This window comes from Strigops habroptila, chromosome 15, assembly GCF_004027225.2.
Source record: "Strigops habroptila isolate Jane chromosome 15, bStrHab1.2.pri, whole genome shotgun sequence".
Lineage (NCBI taxonomy): Eukaryota > Metazoa > Chordata > Aves > Psittaciformes > Psittacidae > Strigops > Strigops habroptila.
The window spans coordinates 9,462,185-9,483,750 of NC_044291.2; the positions used below are offsets into that span (position 1 = coordinate 9,462,185).

The 21,566-nt window shown below is 45.5% G+C and overlaps 1 protein-coding gene across 19 annotated transcripts in view; it reads right to left on the minus strand.

Moving 5' to 3' along the window:
• The window catches only part of CACNA1B (calcium voltage-gated channel subunit alpha1 B), a 310,494-nt gene that overhangs the window by 28,993 nt on the left and 259,935 nt on the right, over nucleotides 1-21,566 (minus strand). For 12 of the 19 annotated variants that reach the window (XM_030507166.1, XM_030507161.1, XM_030507163.1 and 9 more), the window contains 6 exons: nucleotides 17,287-17,403; nucleotides 15,588-15,653; nucleotides 14,833-14,924; nucleotides 13,940-14,090; nucleotides 10,429-10,556; nucleotides 3,981-4,077 (listed from right to left, as the gene is read on the minus strand). In XM_030507166.1, the coding sequence (XP_030363026.1) occupies nucleotides 3,981-4,077; nucleotides 10,429-10,556; nucleotides 13,940-14,090; nucleotides 14,833-14,924; nucleotides 15,588-15,653; nucleotides 17,287-17,403 (651 nt within the window). Of the gene's footprint in view, nucleotides 1-3,980; nucleotides 4,078-6,402; nucleotides 6,500-10,428; nucleotides 10,557-13,939; nucleotides 14,091-14,832; nucleotides 14,925-15,587; nucleotides 15,654-17,286; nucleotides 17,404-21,566 lie in introns of all 19 variants that reach the window. The other 7 variants (XM_030507165.1, XM_030507164.1, XM_030507162.1 and 4 more) reach the window with 2 other exon arrangements.

Below are 21,566 nucleotides of genomic sequence, written 5' to 3' on the forward strand. Positions count from 1 at the left end.
CTGGCACATTTGTCTAATGTGAGCAGAACAGGAACATACTGAGCTCTGAATGACGGGAAACCTAGCTGGCACCCCAATGGATTTGAATTACTGAGAGAACTGCAGCCTCTGGGACAAGAACTGCTCTGGGAATAACCCCCAAATGTGAATAAATTCGGGACAATGCAGCACTGCTTGTGGGAAATGAGGCTGAGTTTGGTGAATAAATTATTTGTTATGAATAATTCACCCCGACCTAGTTGTAACTATTCGGTTCTCTTTTAACTCTTCTGCTGGCTTCAGGGAGGATGGCCATGGCCTTCCTCCCTCCCACAGCCAACAGAGCACCAGGTCTGTGCCCCAAAGCATGGGCTCTGTCTCTGGCACACGACTGGACCATAGAGTGGTCATCCTACCTTCAGTAGGTGTAACCTTGCTCCTTGTCCAGCAAAAGCGATGTATGATGCTAACTCTGTGCAGAAGAGGTAGCAAGGCTGGGCAGGTAGCAAATGGGCCTTTCAAACTCTTGTTTAGCTTTCAGGGGTGTAATCCAGATCCCAAAACCCATGTGGCAAGGTGAGGTGCACTCACGGATGTGGAGCTCCAAGATCACCCCCATCCCACATCCAGGAGCCTTGGCCATGTGTTTAAAAGAGAGCCAGCGCCCTTCTAATCCCTGCAATAGATCACCCTTGAAACAGGGTGTGCAAAGCTGTGCTTGAGAGCTCCAAAACCACCACAAAATGAAGTCAAGATCCCCCTCCAGCTGCCATCATCACCCTGCAGGCTCCATGCAGGCTTTTGCCCACAGCTACTCGGACAGAGGTGGAGATATGCTGGCTGTCAATGCTGTCTTCTGTCCCCAGAGAGGGAGGTAAAAATATGACTCTTCAGAGCAGTGGGGAAAGGCTTGATTTATTGCCTTTCCTAGCACCACTCTTCCTAAGAATCATGCCTAGGCTCTCAGAAGACCACCCTCCAACCCTGATCATGCTGATGTCTGCAAGATATCTTGATGGCACAGTAGTCCCACAGAGATTTAGCAGCATCATGGGCATTTCCCTCTCCCATTTTCTCTAAAGATGCACAAAAAGCGTGCAAAGGATGGACTGACTCCAGGTAACAGCAAGGGCTGGCTGCCACTTCGCCTTTACAGCTACTACTGAATAGCAGGTAAAGCCCCAGGACCTTTCGCTATGGACAAGCTGAGCCTAAGAGGTCTCAATGTCTCAATACATGACTGTAAATGCAGCAACCCCTCCCCCACCATCGAATCATAGAACCATATAATGGTTTGTGTTGGAAGGGACCATAAGGCTCATCCAGTTCCAACCCCCTGCCATAAGCAGGGACACCTTCCACTAGAGCAGGTTCCTCCGAGCCCCGTCCAACCTGGCCAACATCACCATTTCCATCTGAAAATAGAGAAGTGACCAAACCTCAAGTGATCAACCCTCAAGACACCTGAGTGAAGTCGAAGTGATTTTCTTCCTCTTTTCAATAGACAGGGTAGAAGAGATTTTTAAGTTCAGTTCCTTCCCCCTTTACCCCCTCCACCCTGTGCAGGATAGAGCTCTCCTGGTGCCCAAGCAGCGTGGCCAGAGGACCCAACACATGCACCTCCTGGCAAGCAGCAAGCCACACACAAAACTGCAGAGGCTGGTCACACCAACCAAGGAGAACAGTTGAGAAAGAGGAACCAGAAAACAGCAGAAAGGAAGGACAGCAGCCAAGGAGGCCAAGAGAGGGGAAAATCCAAACGAAATCACAGTAGGCACATACTGAGAAGGCAATATAGACAAAGACACAGGGCAAAACCTTTGCAGAGAGGACTGGGAATAATAAATATGGAAAGAAAAGGGGTGGATATGTGGGGCAATATATCTGGCAATATGAGGATATATGTCTTGCCTTTTGCCAGACAGAACAGTAAAAAAATCACTTGGTTCAGAGGGAGAGAACAAAAACAATGCAAAGACAAAGTCCTGGCTGCTGTTGGCACTGGCTGAGCTACAGTGCAGGACGAGGGGGTCTTTGTCACCCCCCCAAGCTGGCTCTGTGTGGGCTGCACTGTCCTCCCCAGGTCTCCCATCATTATGGTTCATACACAGACATCTTTCGGAGGGTTCATAAGTAGATGGGTAAAAATTAAAGATGTCTTAGAAAAGAAAAAAAGCATGAGTCTGTTTATAGGTACCTAAATGCTGTGGATTTGTCCTGCAAAGACAGACAAATTAAACAAGGTACCAACTAACTCACAGGGAAAAGACAGACTCTGCAGTGCCCCTGCCCAGAGACAGTCTGCGGCAAGAGTTGAGCACAGTCACATAGAGGCACAGAAACACCATGCTATGAAAACAAGCAAAAGGCTTGTAAAAACCATCTATTTTAACACATGATCTTTTTAACCCCTTTTATTTTCTTCATTTTCTAACTATGCAAGATTAGGGGGAAAGGGGAGGGAGAGCTTTATGCTTCTGGTACTCGTGTGACCACAGAGCAGATATGGTTGCTGCAAACACCTATGACAGGACACAGCTCCATTTGAAGTCAATAGAAACCCATGGGTGCTAAAAGGAGACACTGATTACTTGAAAAATCATTGGGTTTCTGTGTATGATTGGTACCTCTATACAGACGTCTGTTTAGCTATTTACTCTTCTATCTGAAATAGCTGAGACCTGGGAGCCGGCTTTTTGATGTAACTGGGTTTCTCAAGCGTAGTTACAGCATGGTGGGTATGAACTGCTTGTAACAGAGATGCTCTTTCAAAGCACCTACCAAAGTGGCCAGAATCAAATCGAAAGGAATACAGAAAAAACATCTAACTGGCTTGCTTTAAGGTTAATATTTAATTTTTCTTTTTAAATCCTAACACACTAAGGAAGGATCTCAGGAAACTGTATCTGAACCTGTTCTTGCTGCTAACTGCCCTACATAAAGGCAGGCCCAGGTTTGGGTTTAGCTTGAGTTTCTCACAAAATCTTGCTTTCATATGGCCTCAGTGAGAACCCAAGCACTACTGGAGGGGCTAGTGTGGTCTGGATCCATTGCACACAGCATGATGGGGCGTAGTAATTGGGCTTGGTGGTGGCTGAAATGCCATCACCAGCAAAAAACTCCTGTTGAGTTTGATGGATGCTCAGTTACACCAATGCTAGATGCTTATGGCAAACCTCTCCCTCTAAAACTGTGAGGCTCAATGTGAAGACCTTCCAAGAAAGAGACCCTACAAAGGCAGATTTCCAAGCATCATGATCAGCGTGGCTTTAACTGGCAGGGTCTGGGGCTGCTCCATGATCTTGGCTCCGTGTTTCCACTGCGTTCATCCAGGCAGTGTCTGGAAGGCAGCAGCTTGCAGCCTTTTGGTTAGAATGCGTTTCCTGTGATTCAATTAAAAAGTTTTCCACAGTAAACAATAAGTTTGACTGATTTCTTCATCTTCCTGGCTTCAATGTTTTCTGTTCAAATAATTTCTTTCACAAAGGGTATTTCAGGAGCCCTTCTGGTGTTGCCTGTGTTTAATGGCTTGCTAACTCCTACAGCACTGCCTACTCTGATTACTCCAATCTAATTAAAAGGGGGGAAAAAACAACATACTACTGAAGGGCTAGTGAGCACTGAGAGTCAAAGAGCTTTAGGAAGATAAATGGGGATCATATTGTAGGGTAATTTGGTCATTAGCACCCTCCATCCCCAAATTAGCCTAAATGGAAGCAGAATGAGAGAGGAGAGAGAGAAACACTCATAGAGATAGCAGAGACATACTTATAAAGACAAAGTGATGTGCCATAATTTTAAACACAAAAAAATAAAGATTACTGAAGAACAAAAAAATTTAGAAAAGCAGATCATCCAAAATCCAGTCTGCTCGGAAAGCAGAGGAAGCACCAGCAAAGTCCCAGGAGAACAACACTAATGCCACAGAAACCCGGCACCCACTTCAGCCACGGCACAAAAAGCTGGTGGTTTGGCAGGAGTTTCTTGGGGGGTTGGTCTACCTTATAGGCAACACGAGCTGGGCATTTCTTTCCAAGGCCTAGAGGTGGGGACATGTGTCTCAGCATCTCATACATGTCTGTGTAACTGATGCGCCCGCTTGGAGTCAAAGGGAGGGAAGCAAAAGCAAGAGGACACAGAAATCAAACCAGACCGGGTGGAGGGGGTGGGAAAAAAGAGGGAAGGGGATGGGGAAAAAAAGGCAACACAACCAAGCAAATGAAAAGGAGGAGAGAGAAGGGAAAGCAGAAAAGAAAACAGAGATCTGGTTAATCAGATTTCTCAGGAAAACAAAACCAAAGAGGTGGGTAAATAGGAAGGTTTCTCTGCTTCCGTTGCTGTGTTTCAATGCCCAATGTCTCCTCCTCACTGCAGGGATGTCTTATGGCCAGAGCTGTGCCTCAGCAATTGGGTCCCTGTGAGGAATGATTGATGTCTCTGCTTGGGGTGGAGAGGGTGTGAGGAGGGCTTGGGTTTGGCTGGCTCTTTGTAGAGGTGGAGAATGCTTCCCCTTCTGTATTCACCATGCCAGGGAGAGCTGGTAGGCAGAGTTATGGGACAGGGAGAGGTAGGACTTGGAGAACTCATTCAGCTTTCCTTCAGTGAATAAAGAGTTTGGTTTTCAGGTTAGCTTGTAGGCTATGAGAGAAGCAAGAAGCCAATCCTGGGGTATTTGCTCAGGGGACAGGCTGGGGCTGCTCTGACTCCAAGCCAAGGGTGCAGCTCTGCACAACCTCCAGCCTGAATTTGACAAAACCAGAGCCCAGCACTTGTTTTTCAGGAAGGTGGTGGAAAGGGGACCTGTTTCTCCTTTACATTTGATGGGGCCTCTCTTCCACCAACCCAATGTCAAATAGTTGTTTCCACCACCATGAGCAGCTGGCTGTCCTGCATTAGAGAGAGCTGGGAATTGCAGGGATCTGGGAAAAGACCCTTAGACCAGCCCATTACTGATGGCATCTACCTTCAGCTCATGTTGGTGGCAAATAACATCCTGCCCTGAAAAGCAAGTGACATAGAAAGCACAAGGAATTCTCCTGCTCTGCTTTTTTCTGGCTACTGAAACTGGGAACATGACTGTGACAATCCCATTTTGGTTTCCCAGTGTGCTGTCTGCTTATTACATTGTGCAAATCTGTGCTGCCTGTCATCTCAGGAGACTTAAGTATATTGTAGTGTGTTATGAATGTTTAACGTCTATAAAAGCAGGACAGTATTAACACTACACTAGCAAGGAAACCAAGACCTAAGCACCCATCTGAAACCCCTTATCTCAAGCAGGACAGCTACAGAAGCAGGCATCAGCACACTGCCCTGGTATGGGTCTCAATCCCTACGTAAAGCATTGATGCAGGAGGGGGTGGAAGAGAGAATTTACCAAGCCAAAAACATCTATTCCTGTCCTTGATAACTAATGCAGTTAAAATACCACCCAGGTTTTATAGCCCAGAGCTAATTTAAAGGCTGTTGAGAGACACAAATTGCAATAAGAGCCAATGGCTTCCCCCTGACTCCTCTCTTCTGCCTCTGCTCCCCGGCAGGAGGTAGAGGGTCTCATGCCTTCTCTGCAGTGCTTAATAACTCTTAATCCCCAAATCAGGTGCGGAAAACACTTGGGCTGGAGTGAAAGAAAAAAGCAAGCTCCATGCTGTCTCTTTCCATTTGTCTCTCCTTTTCTTCTGCTCTCCATGTACTGACTGCCAGAAAATCCCTGCCTTTAACTGGGACCCAACTGAAGCCCAGTGTCATCCTCTGCTGTTTGCTTGCAAGATCTGTCCTTAATTCCCACCTTAGCTCCCAAGGACACTGTACTTTTCCTGTGCCATAAGCCAGGAGGTTTCATGGATCTCAGAAACATAATTTTCCTTCCAAGGCAATCTCCATCTGTTGCACTGTGAAAAACTCATCCCTTCATCTCCCCCCAGCCTAGGTAACCATCCCACCCTGCTGCCCAGTTAGCCAGTGCCCAGATCAAACATCTTTCCAGCTCAAGAAAGGGAGGGGCTCAAATGCTGATCATCATTGGAGTGACAATGCTTTGAAGCCCAAATATGATGGACAACTCCCTACAAAGCTTGGGAGGACATTTCTCTCCAGTGTGTATATATAGAAAGTGCTTGCATGCTGTGCTGCTTTTCCCCAACACTTCCCACCTAGACCTGGCAGGATGGAAGCTGGAGGGTTCACTGTCTCATAAAGCTGCCTGTCTCCAGCCAGCTGGGGTGTGGGAGTAGACAGGGAAGAGATGCATCAAGGAACAAGGAGGCAATCAGTCAATCATTCCTTCTTTCAGGCAAGGGGTTAGTTATGTTGCAGTTTCTTTTCTGTACTGGTTGCATTTGCACTTGGAGGGGAGGGTGTGGGGTGTAAAAAGAAACAAAACCAGAACTGAAAATGCTGGAGGGAGTCTCTGAAGTTCCAAACCTTGTAGGCCACCCTATGAGGGCACTTCTTTCCTAAGCCCAGGGGTGGAGCAATAACACGTAACAAATTGTACATATCCTTATAATGAATCCGGCAACTGGAAAGAAAACATCAGATGTTATGACAACAAAAATCAGTTTTTCCCCAGGCAAACAGGAGAAGTTGGAAGAGCAAAACACGCTGAAAAGCAAGGTTAGTCTGAGAGCAACTGGGCTTGCAACGGAGGAGGCACTTTAACACACAGAGAAAGAAAGAACTTCCAACTGCTCAACAAAATCTATATCCTGGCATTTTCTTTGTTGAAAACTTCAAGTCATGTTCAAGTCTTTCCAACCACTGCATCTGGTTACCTTTATCACTAATGTGCCCAACAAAACCAGAGCCTGCAGCACACAAACAGCCTGTTTAATGGATTATTACTGGGATTCCAATTAGCTGGCTCAAAAGAGCTTGGGAACCGTCACCTTCCACTGTTACCACCTACATAACTCCAGCAGGGCTGTGCTCTGCTTCATGGGCAATAAGCTATCTGCTGAGTCCAGAAAAGGCCATCATAAGAGCTGGCTTGGCCATTGGCACTGGGAAAACCTTTGTTACCAGCAGGTGAAATCAGATGCCTCGAGGTAGCTTTATGCTCAGTCTCATTAATTCCCAACAATATTTTAAGCTAGTTTAATAGCGGGATTAGATTTCTTAATCTTTTGTAAGCAACCAACTCATGTACAGAAAGAACTGCACAGAACTTCAAAATGACCTCTACTGAAAAACGAGGCGGTTTGGCTTCACTATGTTTATTTTGGTAAATTATAGAAAGAAGGTTGGAATATTTTGGACTGTCTCCTTCAATATTACTGCTTTTTTGGAAGTGAAAAATTAAGGTCTATTCAAAACCTTCACAATCCACTCAAAACTATTAATTCGGAAAGAGATCAAATGGAACTATGCAAGTCTTGGCAGCAGGCCTAATTGTGGTTATAAAAAGTACATTGGTTTAAATGAATCAAGAAGTTTACTGAAATTATAGAATGGTTTTGTAAAGTCAGTCTGTAGAAAATATGTATGAGCAGTTCCCTGAGCTCCCTAAGGGAAAGTCCATGGAAGGCCTTCAGACCAGTAGAAGTATTGTATCAGAAGGTTATGGCAGCAAATTGTGTCAAATTATGACAAATAGGGATTCTTTCCTATTTCCAGGTTGTTTAAATCCATTTGAGTTCTGTTTATTTTCATCAGCATCTCTTTATCTCAGATAGTTAAGGAAAAATGTCTATACTGGGAGCTGAAACCATAGAATGGTTTGTGTTGGAAAGGATCTTAAAGCTCTTCCAGTTCCAACCCCCTGCCATAGGCAGGGACACCTTCCACTAAACGAGGTTGCTCCAAGGTCCGTCCAACCTGGCCTTGAAATGCTAAAAGAAGATGGGCCGACATGGAAAACAAAAATTAGATCAACATTTTCTTTCAGTGAGTTTGATCAACCAGTGAACAGATGACTGAATAAAAAAATGCTTCCTTTAAAGCCCTGTGTCTTCAGTCAAGACGGGATGTGCTCCTGGGAGCTGTACCTTGAAAGATGAGTTATTAAGCTCAGTCCATGGATAGCTGTTGTGAAACACCATGTCCAGAGCTTCACAGAAGTTCAGCCCAAATGATCAGAAGATCTGTTGTGGCCTCAAACTGTGAATAGATTTCAGATTATCTTTAAATTGCGGATGTGTTAGTCCCACTTACGAAAACATAAGTGATTTCAGTGGAACTATTCACACATGGAAAATCACACATGTTTTAGGATCAAGCCTCGAGCATCATGCATTGGCTGTCCTTTGATTCGCATTTCTGCCCCTGGTCCCTCTGCCAACATCAATAGCTTCACACCAAGCAAAATGGGAACAAGCTTAGAGAAGAACAGCATTAGGATCTTAATATATGACATACTCTGTATTAAATACTCTAGAAGTGAAAAGGTTTGGCCTCTGTGTGACTCACGAAACACAACCTCTGTGCTCAGAGTTAATAAGACGGGAAAATCTTCCTGTGAGCTTAATGCTTCTGACTCCTGTGGGTGGAAAGTTCTTGAACACATACAACATTAAAAAGCCACATTGATACTAAATTTTCCCCTTGCAGGTGTGTTACTCCTCCCACAGATTCTCACCAGAGCCAAGACTATTTATGAGGAGAGAACGGGCACTCCCAAGTTTTCAGTCTCATTGAGATTTTCTAGTGGTAAGAGATAGGACTGGATTTGAAAAGAAGGGAAAAAAATATTTACTGCCGGCCAAATAGCCACAAAAGACTTGTCTGTATTACAGAGCATGTGGTAATGAAAATCTGCTTGGAGATTACAAGCCGCTAGTATGTGTGCAGTATATGTACAGGCTCACAGTATGGCTGGCTTTGAGCTAGTTAAAAATCACACACAGTTCAGAGAAATGCAGTCATTTTGGAATAGGTTTACACTTAAAGTTAGCCTAAATCAATTTAACTGAGATTTTAAAGTGGTTTAATTGCATCCTAGCAGGGAGTTTGAGATGCTGATTATACAAACACTTGCTGCATCTGTCTCTACTGAAGGGAAACAAAAAAGAGCGGAAAGATTGGAGGAGCTGGAGGCAGCTTCATTACAAATACAGATTAGATTCATAGCAGAGTAAGTTGTGGGGAGGAAAATGGATACAGAATTAGCAGGGCTAAGCCTCCCAACAGGCAAATTCCCAAGCTGCAGAATAACAAGGAAACTACTGTGATTGACCATCTAGAAATGCATCCAACAGCCAGGACTGTTGTGCAGTAGCTTCCTCTGGGCAATGGAGAGAAGCAATACATTAAAGTCAGTCTTGATCTGAAAGTGACCACTGGCCAGAACCGTTCCCTTAGTTTTAATAAATCCCTTAAAAATCTTCAGCAGTAGCTCCTGGGTCTCACATACACCGGAGTATTTCATCCCAGACAAGCTGCATTCTCTGGGAATGTCTTTGAATAAGAAAAACAAAGAAATAAAACCATAAACCCAAACACCTCACCAACTGCTGTGAGAAAACCATTTCTTCCTTTAGCACACTCCTCTATCAGGAACATTTTATCAGAAGCTCACTGAGAAATGAAATGCTTCCAAAGTCAGGCTTCCTGCCTTTTCTTCTTATTTCACGTCTTATGTTTCAACTGCAAGTTCAAAAGCTGAAAATGTTATTCAGAAGAACAAAATTCCCTTGTACAATTTGCTGTCATTACAAGGAGGTTTCCAACATCCAAACATTGGGTTTGATGAGAAATGTCTGTTTGAAAATCACATGTTTTGAGCAAAACACCCTTATGTGGAGAAACTCATGTCACTCCCTGCTGCCTCACAGGTGGGTGAACACAAACGATGAAGGCTGAGCCTGTAGCACTTGACTCGGATGCAAAGCAGTGGAGTACATCAACTCCTTTTAAGAGACAGGTAGCACCTTGAAAACTTGAATTGTTTGAGGTTTTTTGTGTGGCCTCAGGTCTCTTCACAGGATTTGTGAGACCATTAAGGTGGTTCTCAACTAGGAGGGAAATGCTGCACAAATGAGGTATAACAAGGCCTGGCCTCTCTAGTTACCTGAAGTGCTGCCAAGGGCAAGAGATTCAGCATATTTTTATCTCCAAACTGGGATGCAGAAGCCAAACGCAATCAAAGCTCCTTTTGGAAATGCTAAACAGCTTCTCTACATGGCCAGCTAGCCAAGATCTACTTTATTAATTTTTGGCTTGGGGGGGTGGGAGAGGGTGGGGAGGTGTAGGGTGCATTTTGCTTTCTTGATTTGTTGGTTCATGTCTATGTCATGTCTATATAAAGGAAATGTCCTTGTAATGACACCAGATTTGTTCATCTCCAGTGCACAATGAACCGAAGCTGGAGCATTTACCACCAATGTTACCTCAAGCTTTGGAGCCATCTTCCTTCTGGAGCTGTACTCACATTAAAACAGGCTGTTTGTGTGTATAGGTATGGTATTTATACACAGTGGAGATGCCTTTCTCCACATGTAACAGTGTACATACCAGGCAGCTGGGTCATATTCAGCCCAGACGCGAACAAACTCATCCAAATGATGGGGCCCAAGGATGGAGGAGTCTCTCGTTAGGTATTCAAAGTTGTCCATGATCACAGCCACAAACAGGTTTAACATCTGCAGAGAGGAAGCGATCATGCAGTTAGAGAGACAAGAAAAGGGGAAAGAAGAGAAAGAAGAATGGTAAAGAAAAGAAAGAAGAAAGGGAAAGAAAGAAGAAGGGGGAAAAAAGAAAAAGAAGGGGGAAAAGGGAATAAGGAGGAAGAAAAAAGAATGGGGAAGAAAGGGAAATGGGAAAGGGGAAGAAAAGCTGGAAGAGGAGCTGGAATGATTCCCTTAGCATGGTTAGAATGATTTCCTTAGTGTGGCTTCTACAAGAAGTAGCTGCACGCTGGAGAATAAACTCTACAGACTTAGCCCCGGGTCCCTGGGCCGCCCACTCTCTCCTTCTCTGCACACTGCCAGCCACCACCAGCTCTGCAGCAAGCAGCAGTTTTGCCATAGCTTTTGGCCCCATCCCCGTCGCTGGTAATGCCTTACAGCATGACCCATCCCAAAGCCCACTGGCTCAGCACCTCTCCCTTGCCCCATCTTTGCTCTGCTCCAGCACAGACCAGCTCATGGGCTGCAGCGGCTGCGGCACTAACTGGCTGAACTGGGTGAACTCTTCCAGCACTCTCATATCAAGGCACATCAAAGCAAGAACAGCTAGGAGAAAAACCATTCTTCAGCCTGAATGTCCTATTTTAGACTCAGAACAACTCAAACTTTCAAAGATTCCCAGAAAGACAAGGGGCAGGACACACAAAAGGCTCCTGTCCCTAATGGCCACTAACACAGAGCCTGGCAAATGCTTCTGGCATTTAAAGATTCTCCTCTTATTAAAGCCAACAGAAGAGTCACAAGGATTTCAATGGGAAAAGATCAAGCTGCAGCCAGCAGAATGGAAGAGCAAGAGGGCAGGGGGCAACGGATGCTCCTGTGCTGGATAAAGACCTGAGTGGCACCTTTCTACCTTTGTTGTGTCTATTGTAGGGAGGCTGAGCTGCTGCTATGAGCGCTGTTCCTCTGCACCGCACTGAGTAAGGAGGACTGTGGTAAAGCCGTCTGACAGTGCTCACCCAAGGATAAGCAGAATTAAACTGAATACAAATATCCTGGCTGGTCTGTCAGTCATTAAAAGAAAACCAGGCAGAGAAGTCGGGGGTTTGTGCAGTTTTAAGCAATTCCTGTGGGATCTGGAGGGAGGCGGGGTCTTGGCGCTTGCTGGGGGACACAACCCACCAGTACAGACAAGCACAGTCCGTAACGAACCACTCCCAAATGCTAATCAGTGACTCCCAACATCTTTAGTCCATCTATTTTCTAGAACACACCCCAAAAGAAAGTGGAGAGCAGAACCCAGATCTCAATCTATCCATGGCTACACTAGGGCTCTGAGGTGTCTTGTACCACCCAAGAATCTTCTCCAGGACAAATTGTAGAGCACAGAGCCAAGCACACCCCAGCCCTGCTAGTGCCTCAGCTGCAAACAAGGCATCTGCCCTGCAGCACCAAACATCCCTGCTGGGTTTGGGGACCAAGTCAGTACTTTGAGCCACCCCAGTTCCAGGATGCTTGCAGGGGCTCTGTGCAACACAGTCTAGACAAGTCCTTGAATCTTGTTGCAGTGCACTATAAAGTACTGGACAGGGATGTCCAAACCAACTCTCAGTTGTAGAATCAAAGACTGGTTTAGGTTGGAATAGACCTTAAAGATCACCTGCTTCCAATCCCCTGCTATAGATAGGCAGGGTACTGGTAATAAACTACTCAACAGTTGCAAGCACTACACCCACATGGGCAGGGCTCACACATGCTCTGCAATTACCCCACACATAACAGTACCCACAGAGCTTGAAGAGACAGCAAAACGTCCTTTTCCATTGCTCCCAGCTCCAGCCATGGCTCCGTACAGTTTTCCCTTGCTTCCACACAGCTGTTTCTAAAATTCCCATATATTTTCAAATTTCAGTTTATATTTTTCATCAGTGTAAATGTCAGGAGGAAAATTTTGCTGAGCTGGACATCCACAGAGAGCCAGAAACAACATTTAAAACCAAATACGTTATCCAACCCCTCCCAGTCTTTTATGGTGTAACCATAAAAACGTGCTCTCCTGGCCAGGCTGCGGCTCTGTAATGCTTTAATCACTTGTGGGGAACCACATGTTTCACTGCAATGAAGTGCTGAATGCACTTGAAGAATTGAGTTACAGTCCTGTCCTGTGCTGCCCAGCTGCTTGGCTTTCCCCTGCCTATTTTTTGAGCCTGCCCTCACTGCCTTTGCTCTTCATGCAAAGCTGAATGTTGCACAGATATGCTCCAGCCTCCAGTTCTCCTACTACATGTGGAAAGGGATGGATGACAGGAGACAGGGAGGGTGAGCCAGGGGGAGTTATTTATTTGTCTGTTAAAGAACAATAATGCACATGAAAATAATATCTGATGTTGGAGTAGGGATTCGTACAAGGAAAATAACTGGCTTTGAAATAGACTGCCAAAGGAGTCAGTAAATGGAGCATTAAATTTGTGTAAGGGACTCATGTTTTTTGATATATGCAGAAGAAATAAAGCATGGGATGTCAAAGGGGCAACAGCAGTCAGACAAAGGATCTCAGTAGGGGCCATTGAAACTGCTCTATCTACACCCAGCATCAGACTGCCACGTGTACCTCTTTCCTGGCTAAAGGTCTCTGATGACAGCAGGGATTAGCTGCACAAAGCACCAAATCTCAAATTTAAAGCAAAGCCATGGAACTGAATGTAGGCTCGATACGCTGCTTTTCGGTACATTTCAGAACTGACTTTCATCTCTTTCTCCTTGAAGTTTAATTGGGTCCCTGTCCCTGGTTTTCCATCCCTCTGTCCCAGTGGTGCAGAAAACGAAGCAAGGCCCTAGAGCAGAGAGCTTTTTATGCCTGTAAGTGATTGGAAATACATTGGCACCTGTTAGAGCTGAAACCCAGCCTGGTATTGATGACCACAGGCACAAATCAAATACAGCAGCTCTGTCTAGTTTCATGTCTAAAGCTTTCCTGGCACCACTGCAGAAGAAAATGATCACTGCATGTATGTGACAAACAGAATACAAGGTATCAAGTGTGATGCTCCCAGATGCCTCCTGCAATCACTGATGAACCAATGTTATCTTGGCCATTCTCACCCTGTGCTGCCCAGCTCACTTCCACAAATCAAGACAAACCAGATTAATGCTTAATGCCAAATATTAGACCCCCCTGCGAGAAGGAAGATAAACCCCTTTAATAACTAAATGATCTCTTTGGGGATTAAAGGGATTTTATCAACAGGATGATAAATGGGTTTTAGTGAAGCTCTCTTGTAATGTTGTATAAATCATAATTAGGCAGAAGGAGGAAGCAAGTGAATGGGGAGGGAAGGGCTGGGAGGGGGGAATCCACTCCAGCACCCCCACTATGGGAGAGATTGGGACCAACTTACCAGGAAGGAGCAGAGGAAGATGAACGACACAAAGTAGAAATAGGCAAAGTCGCTACCGCATTCATTTTTGGTGAGGCCAGAAAGTGGGTCACAGGCTCTGTTGCTCAGGCACGACAGCATGATCTCGTGCCAGGCTTCCCCCGTGGCACTCCTGCGGTTGGGAATGGCAGAGGGTGAGCTTATCCAACCGCATCCCCACTACACACCTGAAGCGCATCCAACTTGTGATATTACTGTGCTCAATTAAGTTGAAGGTTGTGTCCTACATCTACATCAGGAATTTGAACTACTAGCCTGCTGATATGGAAATAAAAGGAGAAAGAACATTTCCGTCTATTACCAGGGGGTAGAAGAAACTCTTCAGGCTAAGGCAGGCTGATCTTTACTGGTTTTATGGAGAATAAAACCAGATTGATTTAAACATGTCCAGTGCAGTGTAAGTAAACAGAGTTTAGATTGTTCTCTTTTGAAGCAGCTAACATTTCTGTCCTCGTGCTGGCTGTAAACCCAATGGAGGTGATGGGAAATGAAACCCAGCTTCTCGCCTTGAATTTCTTATTTCTTGTATCAGGCAGATACAGGAATACCAGGATGATTTGGTTGGTCATAGTGACTTGGGTCCTATATTAAGCCTCTGCCTGACTTGGCATGGGTTGTCAAGGTGCTGAGTGTCACTTTATGGAGATATTGGTGTGTTGAAACAGATCTGTCCTATTCAGAGATGTTCCAGGCCAACCTTTAATGCTAAGGAGGATGAAGGAGGAACGGATGCTTTACTCCACATACCTTTCTTGGAAGATGCTTAAGTCTCAGCAGCTAAACTGGTGTATGCAAAACCAAAGACTTATTTATTGTTCACATGCAAGTCATATGGTATTTTATCCTCTATTTACCTGAACAGAAGCATCAGGGCTTGGAGGAAGGTACGGAAATTATTGTGCCTATTAATGGAGGTTTCATCATCCAGAGCAATGTTCCCAAATACCTGCCACAGAAAACAGAAGTGATTCAGGTCAAACACATCCTCACATGGGCATTTTTAATGAAGGTGGATCTAATGGAGCAGGAAGAAAAGGCAGGGAAATAATTTGTCCTTGTTTAAAGGATCTGAAAGTTAAAATCATTTCTGTGCTGAAGAGGGAGATAAAAATGTGTTGTAGAGATTAAATGGGGACAAAACCAAGGTTACTGTGCTTCATCTTCACACAGACCCTTTCCAACACCAGCTCCATCCCAGGTCAAGAGAACTTTCTCATTTCTTATCAGGAAGGTGCAGAGCCTGAGCTGGTCCCTGCTCTCAGCCTCTTGATGTGCCTGTGCCCAGAAGGGACATGTTCTGCCCGAGGGAGACATGGCTGCCCACCAATGCCTTGGAGATGCTGCGCTGTGGCTCCTGCAACTGGTTTGTCTGCTCATCCTCTCCCTTTGTACACCCAGGGAGAGGTTCAACACCAAACTCGGCAATAAGCATAGAAAAAAGTGGCTTTTTTAACCCACTTCTAATGTACCTGACACCAGACAAGAGAAGCCTTTCCCTCTTCCTAAGTCAGTTGTTGATCTTGCTGTGGAGGCAATAGCCCATTTGCACTCTGAACCAGCGGGAGAAAACCAGGCTGATTATGGTCTGTATGAAAGCTAAACTTTTTACCTGCATGCCAATGATGGCATAGATGAAGAAGAGCATTGCAATGAGGAGACACACATAAGGCAAGGCCTGTGGAAAACGAGAAGGCAGCATTAATCACAGAAGATGCAAACATCATCTGATAGCATTTAATTCCTGTGATTTCTGGCACTCTTCCTTCAGATGACAGAACTGGGAAGAGAACTATGAGGGTGCTGAGGCGCTGGCACAGGGTGCCCGGAGAAGCTGTGGCTGCCCCATCCCTGGCAGCCAAGTTGGACACAGGTTGGACACAGGGGCTTGGAGCAACCTGCTCCAGTGGAAGGTGTCCGTGGCCGTGGCAGGTGTTTGGAACTGAATGAGCCTTACGGTCCCTTCCAACACAAAACAGTCTAGGATTCTATGGTTCTATGAATTCTGACAGCCTTCAGAAGACAAACCCCTGGAGACAGGTATTCATCAATCACAAAACAGTGTGGGCATTCCAATGGCTCTCCATACATCCCTGCAAGCAGATCAGCAGTAAGCAGGGAAAGCACAGTAAGAAGTTCCACAGCAAGCACTGGAGCTACTGGCAAGCACTGGCACTTTCTATGCACAATTGTATGAACATTAATTTTTAATGACCTTGCTGTAAATTTAGTACAAGAAAAAAATAGGCATCCAAGGGACAAGTTCCTGCTCTGAAACAGGCACAGACTGCAACCCCAGGAGGACAAAAAACCTGAGTTTTAGCAAGAAATCAGTGAGGGCTACAGTGTAATGATGAGAGTAACCAAGCTGAGAGTAACAGCTCCTTCCCACTCAGGCTAAACGAATGGGTGATTAATGCAGTGAAGTGTTTTCATTTCAGATTAAGTGATGTCCTCTCTGCACTGCAGAGAGTGAGCATGCCCCATAGCCAGAGTTAAAACACAAGCTGTAGAAATGGACTGCAAACCAGCTGAGAGCTGTTCAGTACAGCCAGCTTCGGGGCATGTGGGCTCTTTTTAGATCTGGAAAACAGCTAACACAAAGCTAGTCAGAGGTTGAGAACTAAGCTGCTGTAAGGCAGTTGTATGAGGGTCACTTTGTTTGCAAGTGCCATATCCAGCTGCAGACACCTCTGTGCCACAAGTTAACACCAGCCACAAGATTCTGAGGAGGGAAGGGCAGAAGTAAAGGAAACCAGGCAAAGCAACTGTCTCAACTTTAGTACAAAAACCTGAGTTTTTAATCCTCCAAGTCATACAAAGCTCTGTGCTATGCAGCTTCACAGTTTATAGCATCGAAATGCACTGGCTTGGGGTTTGTTTTTATCAGATTCTACCAAGACTGAAACTTGGTGGAAGCAATTTAACCTTGCACTTGCTGCGGCAAACAGCAGGCATGAAGGCACTTATCAGTCAATCATTTCCTTATGCAAATACTCAAGTCTCAAGACTTTGCCATGGGGTTTTTTGAGAGTTTCAAGGGCAGCCTAAGCTTGCACACTTGCAAGTCTGCATCAGTAGCCATCCACTTTTCAGACTCAGCTTCCAGACTGCTGTACCTGCAGTATTTAGCAGATGTTCAGTGCAAGTCAGTTAGCAATATTCCTCTAATTGCTTTGTAGAGGTGCAGATAAGCAGTTCCCTTGGCAAAGGGAAGCTCTTTGATACCCAATGAAGGATGCTACAGACATGCCAAGCACCACCATCTCCCCCTCTCTCTTCCCTGCCTCCCACCTGCATAAAACACTCACCTTAAATGACTGCACAAATGTCCAGAGCAAGATGCGGATTGTGTAACCCTGCCGGAGGAGCTTGATAAGTCTGGCTGCCCTGAAGAGCCGCAGGAAGCTGAGGTTGATGAAGTTGTCCTGTGGAAAGTAAAGGGTTTGTGTCCTTCAGAAATTAACGCGATTGGAAACCACAGCCCGCAAAAAAGAAATTAAAATTACCAGCTTCACGATCTAAGCAGCAAATCGGCCACCAGAAAACCTTCCAAAAGAAACATTCGTCAGTGCAGATCACTCCACATGCAGCAAGTATGAGAAAATCCCTCTCCACAAGAGCCCTCCCCTCTGCTACTGGGTCAATGATGGAAAAGGAAAAGGCCTTTTCACGCTGTTCATGGAGGGCTTATTTTCTTGGAGCAGGGCAGATTTTCTCCCCCTAAAGACTCAGGGAGAGGTAATGGTGCCGTATTATCATTTCGTAAAGAATGAGGTTGCTTTGAAGTCTTGGTCAGTTCTCTTTCTACAATGAATTGAACTTCAGCCAAGACAGTTGCAAGGGACTGCACATATAACCTCTACCATAACAAAGAAAGGCATTGTCCAGTGAAGATTAAAACATCCTTGAAGGAATGAGGATATTTTCTAACCTGGAGGTTTTAAAGGTTTATACAACCTGTGGCTGGACAGGCTCATCAAGGAGAAATGGCACCAGCAAGACTGCTTGGAAGATGGACCAATGGCAGCAAATCAGTTGGGCAGACTGAGGGTTCAACAGCAGGAGGGTGCCTTAAGAGCCTGCTGATTTTTTAGTTTAATATTAAACGTGCCTTTGCAGGTGGACCAAAGAACTGCTGGGTACAGATTCCCATTTCCATTGGGTTTGTATGATTCTTCCCACCCCACACCCCATTTTTATCTTTCCTTCAGGGAAGAGAGGTTTCTTGCCCCAATGAGCTAATCTAGAGAGGGTTATTTCCAAAATAAAACATGCAAAAGCCAGATCCCTCTTGCCCTCCTATTTTAAGGAGATTAAAAATATCCCCCCTTTCCACACTAATTCCAATTTGCTTATTTATGAATCTCTGTTCACAGCCACGTATTTGACTGAGTAAGCTAAAGGGAGAAAGCATCCCACTTTAAACTATCGAGCAGTGGAGTGGAAAATATAATCATAAGGAGCTCTTGTTGGTAAAGATGAGCAAAAATAGTCTTTCCCTTGTATTATTGCTTTACCAGGAGACACTCAGTCATATTGAAATGACCCACATTTCTTGCTCATTTGGCGACAGAGCTCATGCTGAATTTGGGGGGGCTTGTTGGATCTATTCATTTGTTTAAATGCCAGCTCAGTTTTGGGGCCATTAGCATTGCATTCCACCAATCCCAGAGTTCAAGAAATCAGTCTCAGGCATGCACTCGGTTTCTCTCATGTTAAAAACACAAGCAGCTCAGAATTAGGCACAGACCGTATATCAGACTCAATCCTCAAATAAAGAGAAAAGAGAAAAGCACAGGTATGTTCAATGAAAGAGCAGACAACACTGAGCTCATTCAAGTCAGCAACATAATTCAGCTCTGGCAGGCAAAACACAAGCGAGGATTCCCCTGGGTTGTTCAAGGTCAGCAAAACAGGCACCAGAACCTCAACACTTGTCTCTTAGCATCAGCTTCTGGTTCATTTTTCACATCCCTTCACAAAATACCACCTTAACAGGTAAGGGCCACCTAAGGCCCAGGGGCAGAGCTGGATCATGGCTGGATAACTGGGTGCCATCACTAATCTGCCCCTGTGGCACTGGCTGATGGACCTCTGCAGAGCAGAGTCGACCAGCGCAGGGCAAAGTTTTAACCCAGAGCCCATTTAGTCATGGAAGGTCTCCCCACTGGATCACATCTCCTGTGTATGTTCATGGCACTTGGGCATCATGCCCGTAAGTCTGACAAATTACCTTCAGAGCAACACTCAAGCCAGACCTAAAGCGCCTCCAAGGAGCATGTGCACACTCAGCATGTGCAGGATCTGTCTCTCTGTGTATGAGAACCTGCCTTACCTCCCTTTTCCCTTGTTACTGCAGCTTAACAGGAAGAACATTGTTTTGTTCAGGCTTTGCTACAATCTCGTCATCACAGCTGACACGATGCTTAACATCAGCTTTGGTCTAGGCCGACTGCAAGGTCATGCTTAGCCCAGGCTATCTCTGTGTTATGTGAGGCTTTACACAGGATAGTGTCTATATATGCAGTATGGAACAGGGGGCTCAAAACTCTGCACTTACATCTATAATTACCTACTCCCTGGGATTCGGAGGGACAAACAGTCCATAACCTTTTCTTTCTTTCCTGAAACCCTCCCCGACTCATGCAGTGCCATTTCTTAAAGTGCAGCCAAAGCCTCAACTCTGCTAGGAATCTCTCACAACCCAGGAAAATCCGGTCACCAACATCTGCAGACTGATCGAAGGACTGTTCTCTGCGCTGTTCGTAGGGAGGCAAAATTACACACGCTCGTGATGGATGGAAGGGCTCCACGTGTGTAACCCTCAGCACACCAGGTAGAAAACCCATCCTTCGACATCTCAGCTGTCCAGGCAGGTATTAGAACCGCATGCAGTTAAAGGGGAAACTGCACATTGCAATGTTTCTTGTGTATAACAGTGATTTGCATCAATTCTCCTCCCACTCGGCCACCACATGGCACACAGATGACCATCATCTGGGTTATCAGGTTTTAGTTTGCTTTGCTGTTGCACAGGTGCTGAAGGCTGACTGGTGCTCACAAGAAGCACCGTAGCTTTATAATTTTATGATCCACCTGAGGACGGGCAAATCATGTTTGAAAAACATTTCCTCCTGTCCTGTCACTATTTTCCTAAAAGAGGGAGCTCTGGTACCGAAGGCCCACAGTCACCCACCAGGCTCTGGGGTGATGGGCACAGCCACAGCTTCCCATGACCTGAGTATGACCAAAGCTCAGCTGAAGGATATCATTCCTGGAGCTAACTGCAAAGCAGGATGTAACAGATAAAGAACAGCCCTTTTATGCTATCTTAGGGTGTTTTCCATACCGAAAAGACATGAAGATTAGGATATACAACCATTGCTCAGGTCTGTTCTTCAGCAGCAGAGCGGTTTCCTCCCAAACGCTACAGTTGTGTCCACCATCCGCAGGGATGAGGAACAAGCTCTATTCTGTACACCAGTGGCAAAACACCAGCTCAGTAGACTTAGCATTTTGAATTTTGAAACCTGCAGCAGGAATATGAGGGGTTTGTGCCATGGCTGGACATGCTCTGCAGAGTGCAGAAGGAGGTGCTATTATGCTGCCCCAAAGCAATGAATTTGGGAGAATTTGAGCTGCTCATCCCTGCTTCTTTCTCCAGCCCTGTTGCAGAACACAACCACCCCTTGGGCTTGAAACTTCAGGTTTCTGTCCTCAAAATGAAAGGCTCACCCGAAGTCGCAAAGAGCTGTGGGAAGAGGAATCCAACCAAGCCAAGAATGGGATCACTCAGTAAGCTTTGGCAGTTGTCTTCATCCGGCATCAACAAGAATTATTATTATTCTGCTAAGGAACTACTCTCGAGGAAATGGTTGCGTTCCCATTTAAACGTCCCTTGTCAGTACTGAAGAGGAGTTCTTGAATCTTGCACAGGGCCTTGGCTTCCTCTGAAGCTTGGGGAAACCCCTTGCTGATTTTAAAAGGCTGAAGATGTTTGCCACACTGGTCTGTGTCTTGGGGACACTGCAGTTACAGGCATATCATATCATGTCCTTTCATCCTGGGCCAGAAGTGATTTTATGTGTGATGCCCAGATCTCTCCTCGTTCCCTCCTATCTTTAAACTTTGGTGCTTCTGCTGCAGTCACTGTATGCTCCCATCATCAGCAGTGGAAGGAGCAGCTCCAGAGGACAACTTGGTGCTCCAAAGATCCATCTTGGATGCTGAGCGATGGAAGGAGTCTGAGCCTGTACACACGACCAGAGAGACTGCAATCCTAACAAACCTTGGGATGAGCATTTAAATCTTTAACAACAACAAGGCCAAAATTTGGCCAAACAGAAATAAACTGATTTTTTCCAATATTTTTTCCCTGTGTGCAGCTGGTGCCAGAGCACTCATCTGTGCTGCCTGGACCAGGGGTGCAGAAGATGAAGTCTCCAAAGACATCCTGTCAGCTCCCGCACATCTGTAATGGTTCCAATTCTCAGATTGTGCTAGGCAAACTTTAACCTACACATTGTCACCTTCTTCTTTGCTACTTCCTAGCAGACAATTCCCTTTTGTGACCCTCCAGGAAGCACTC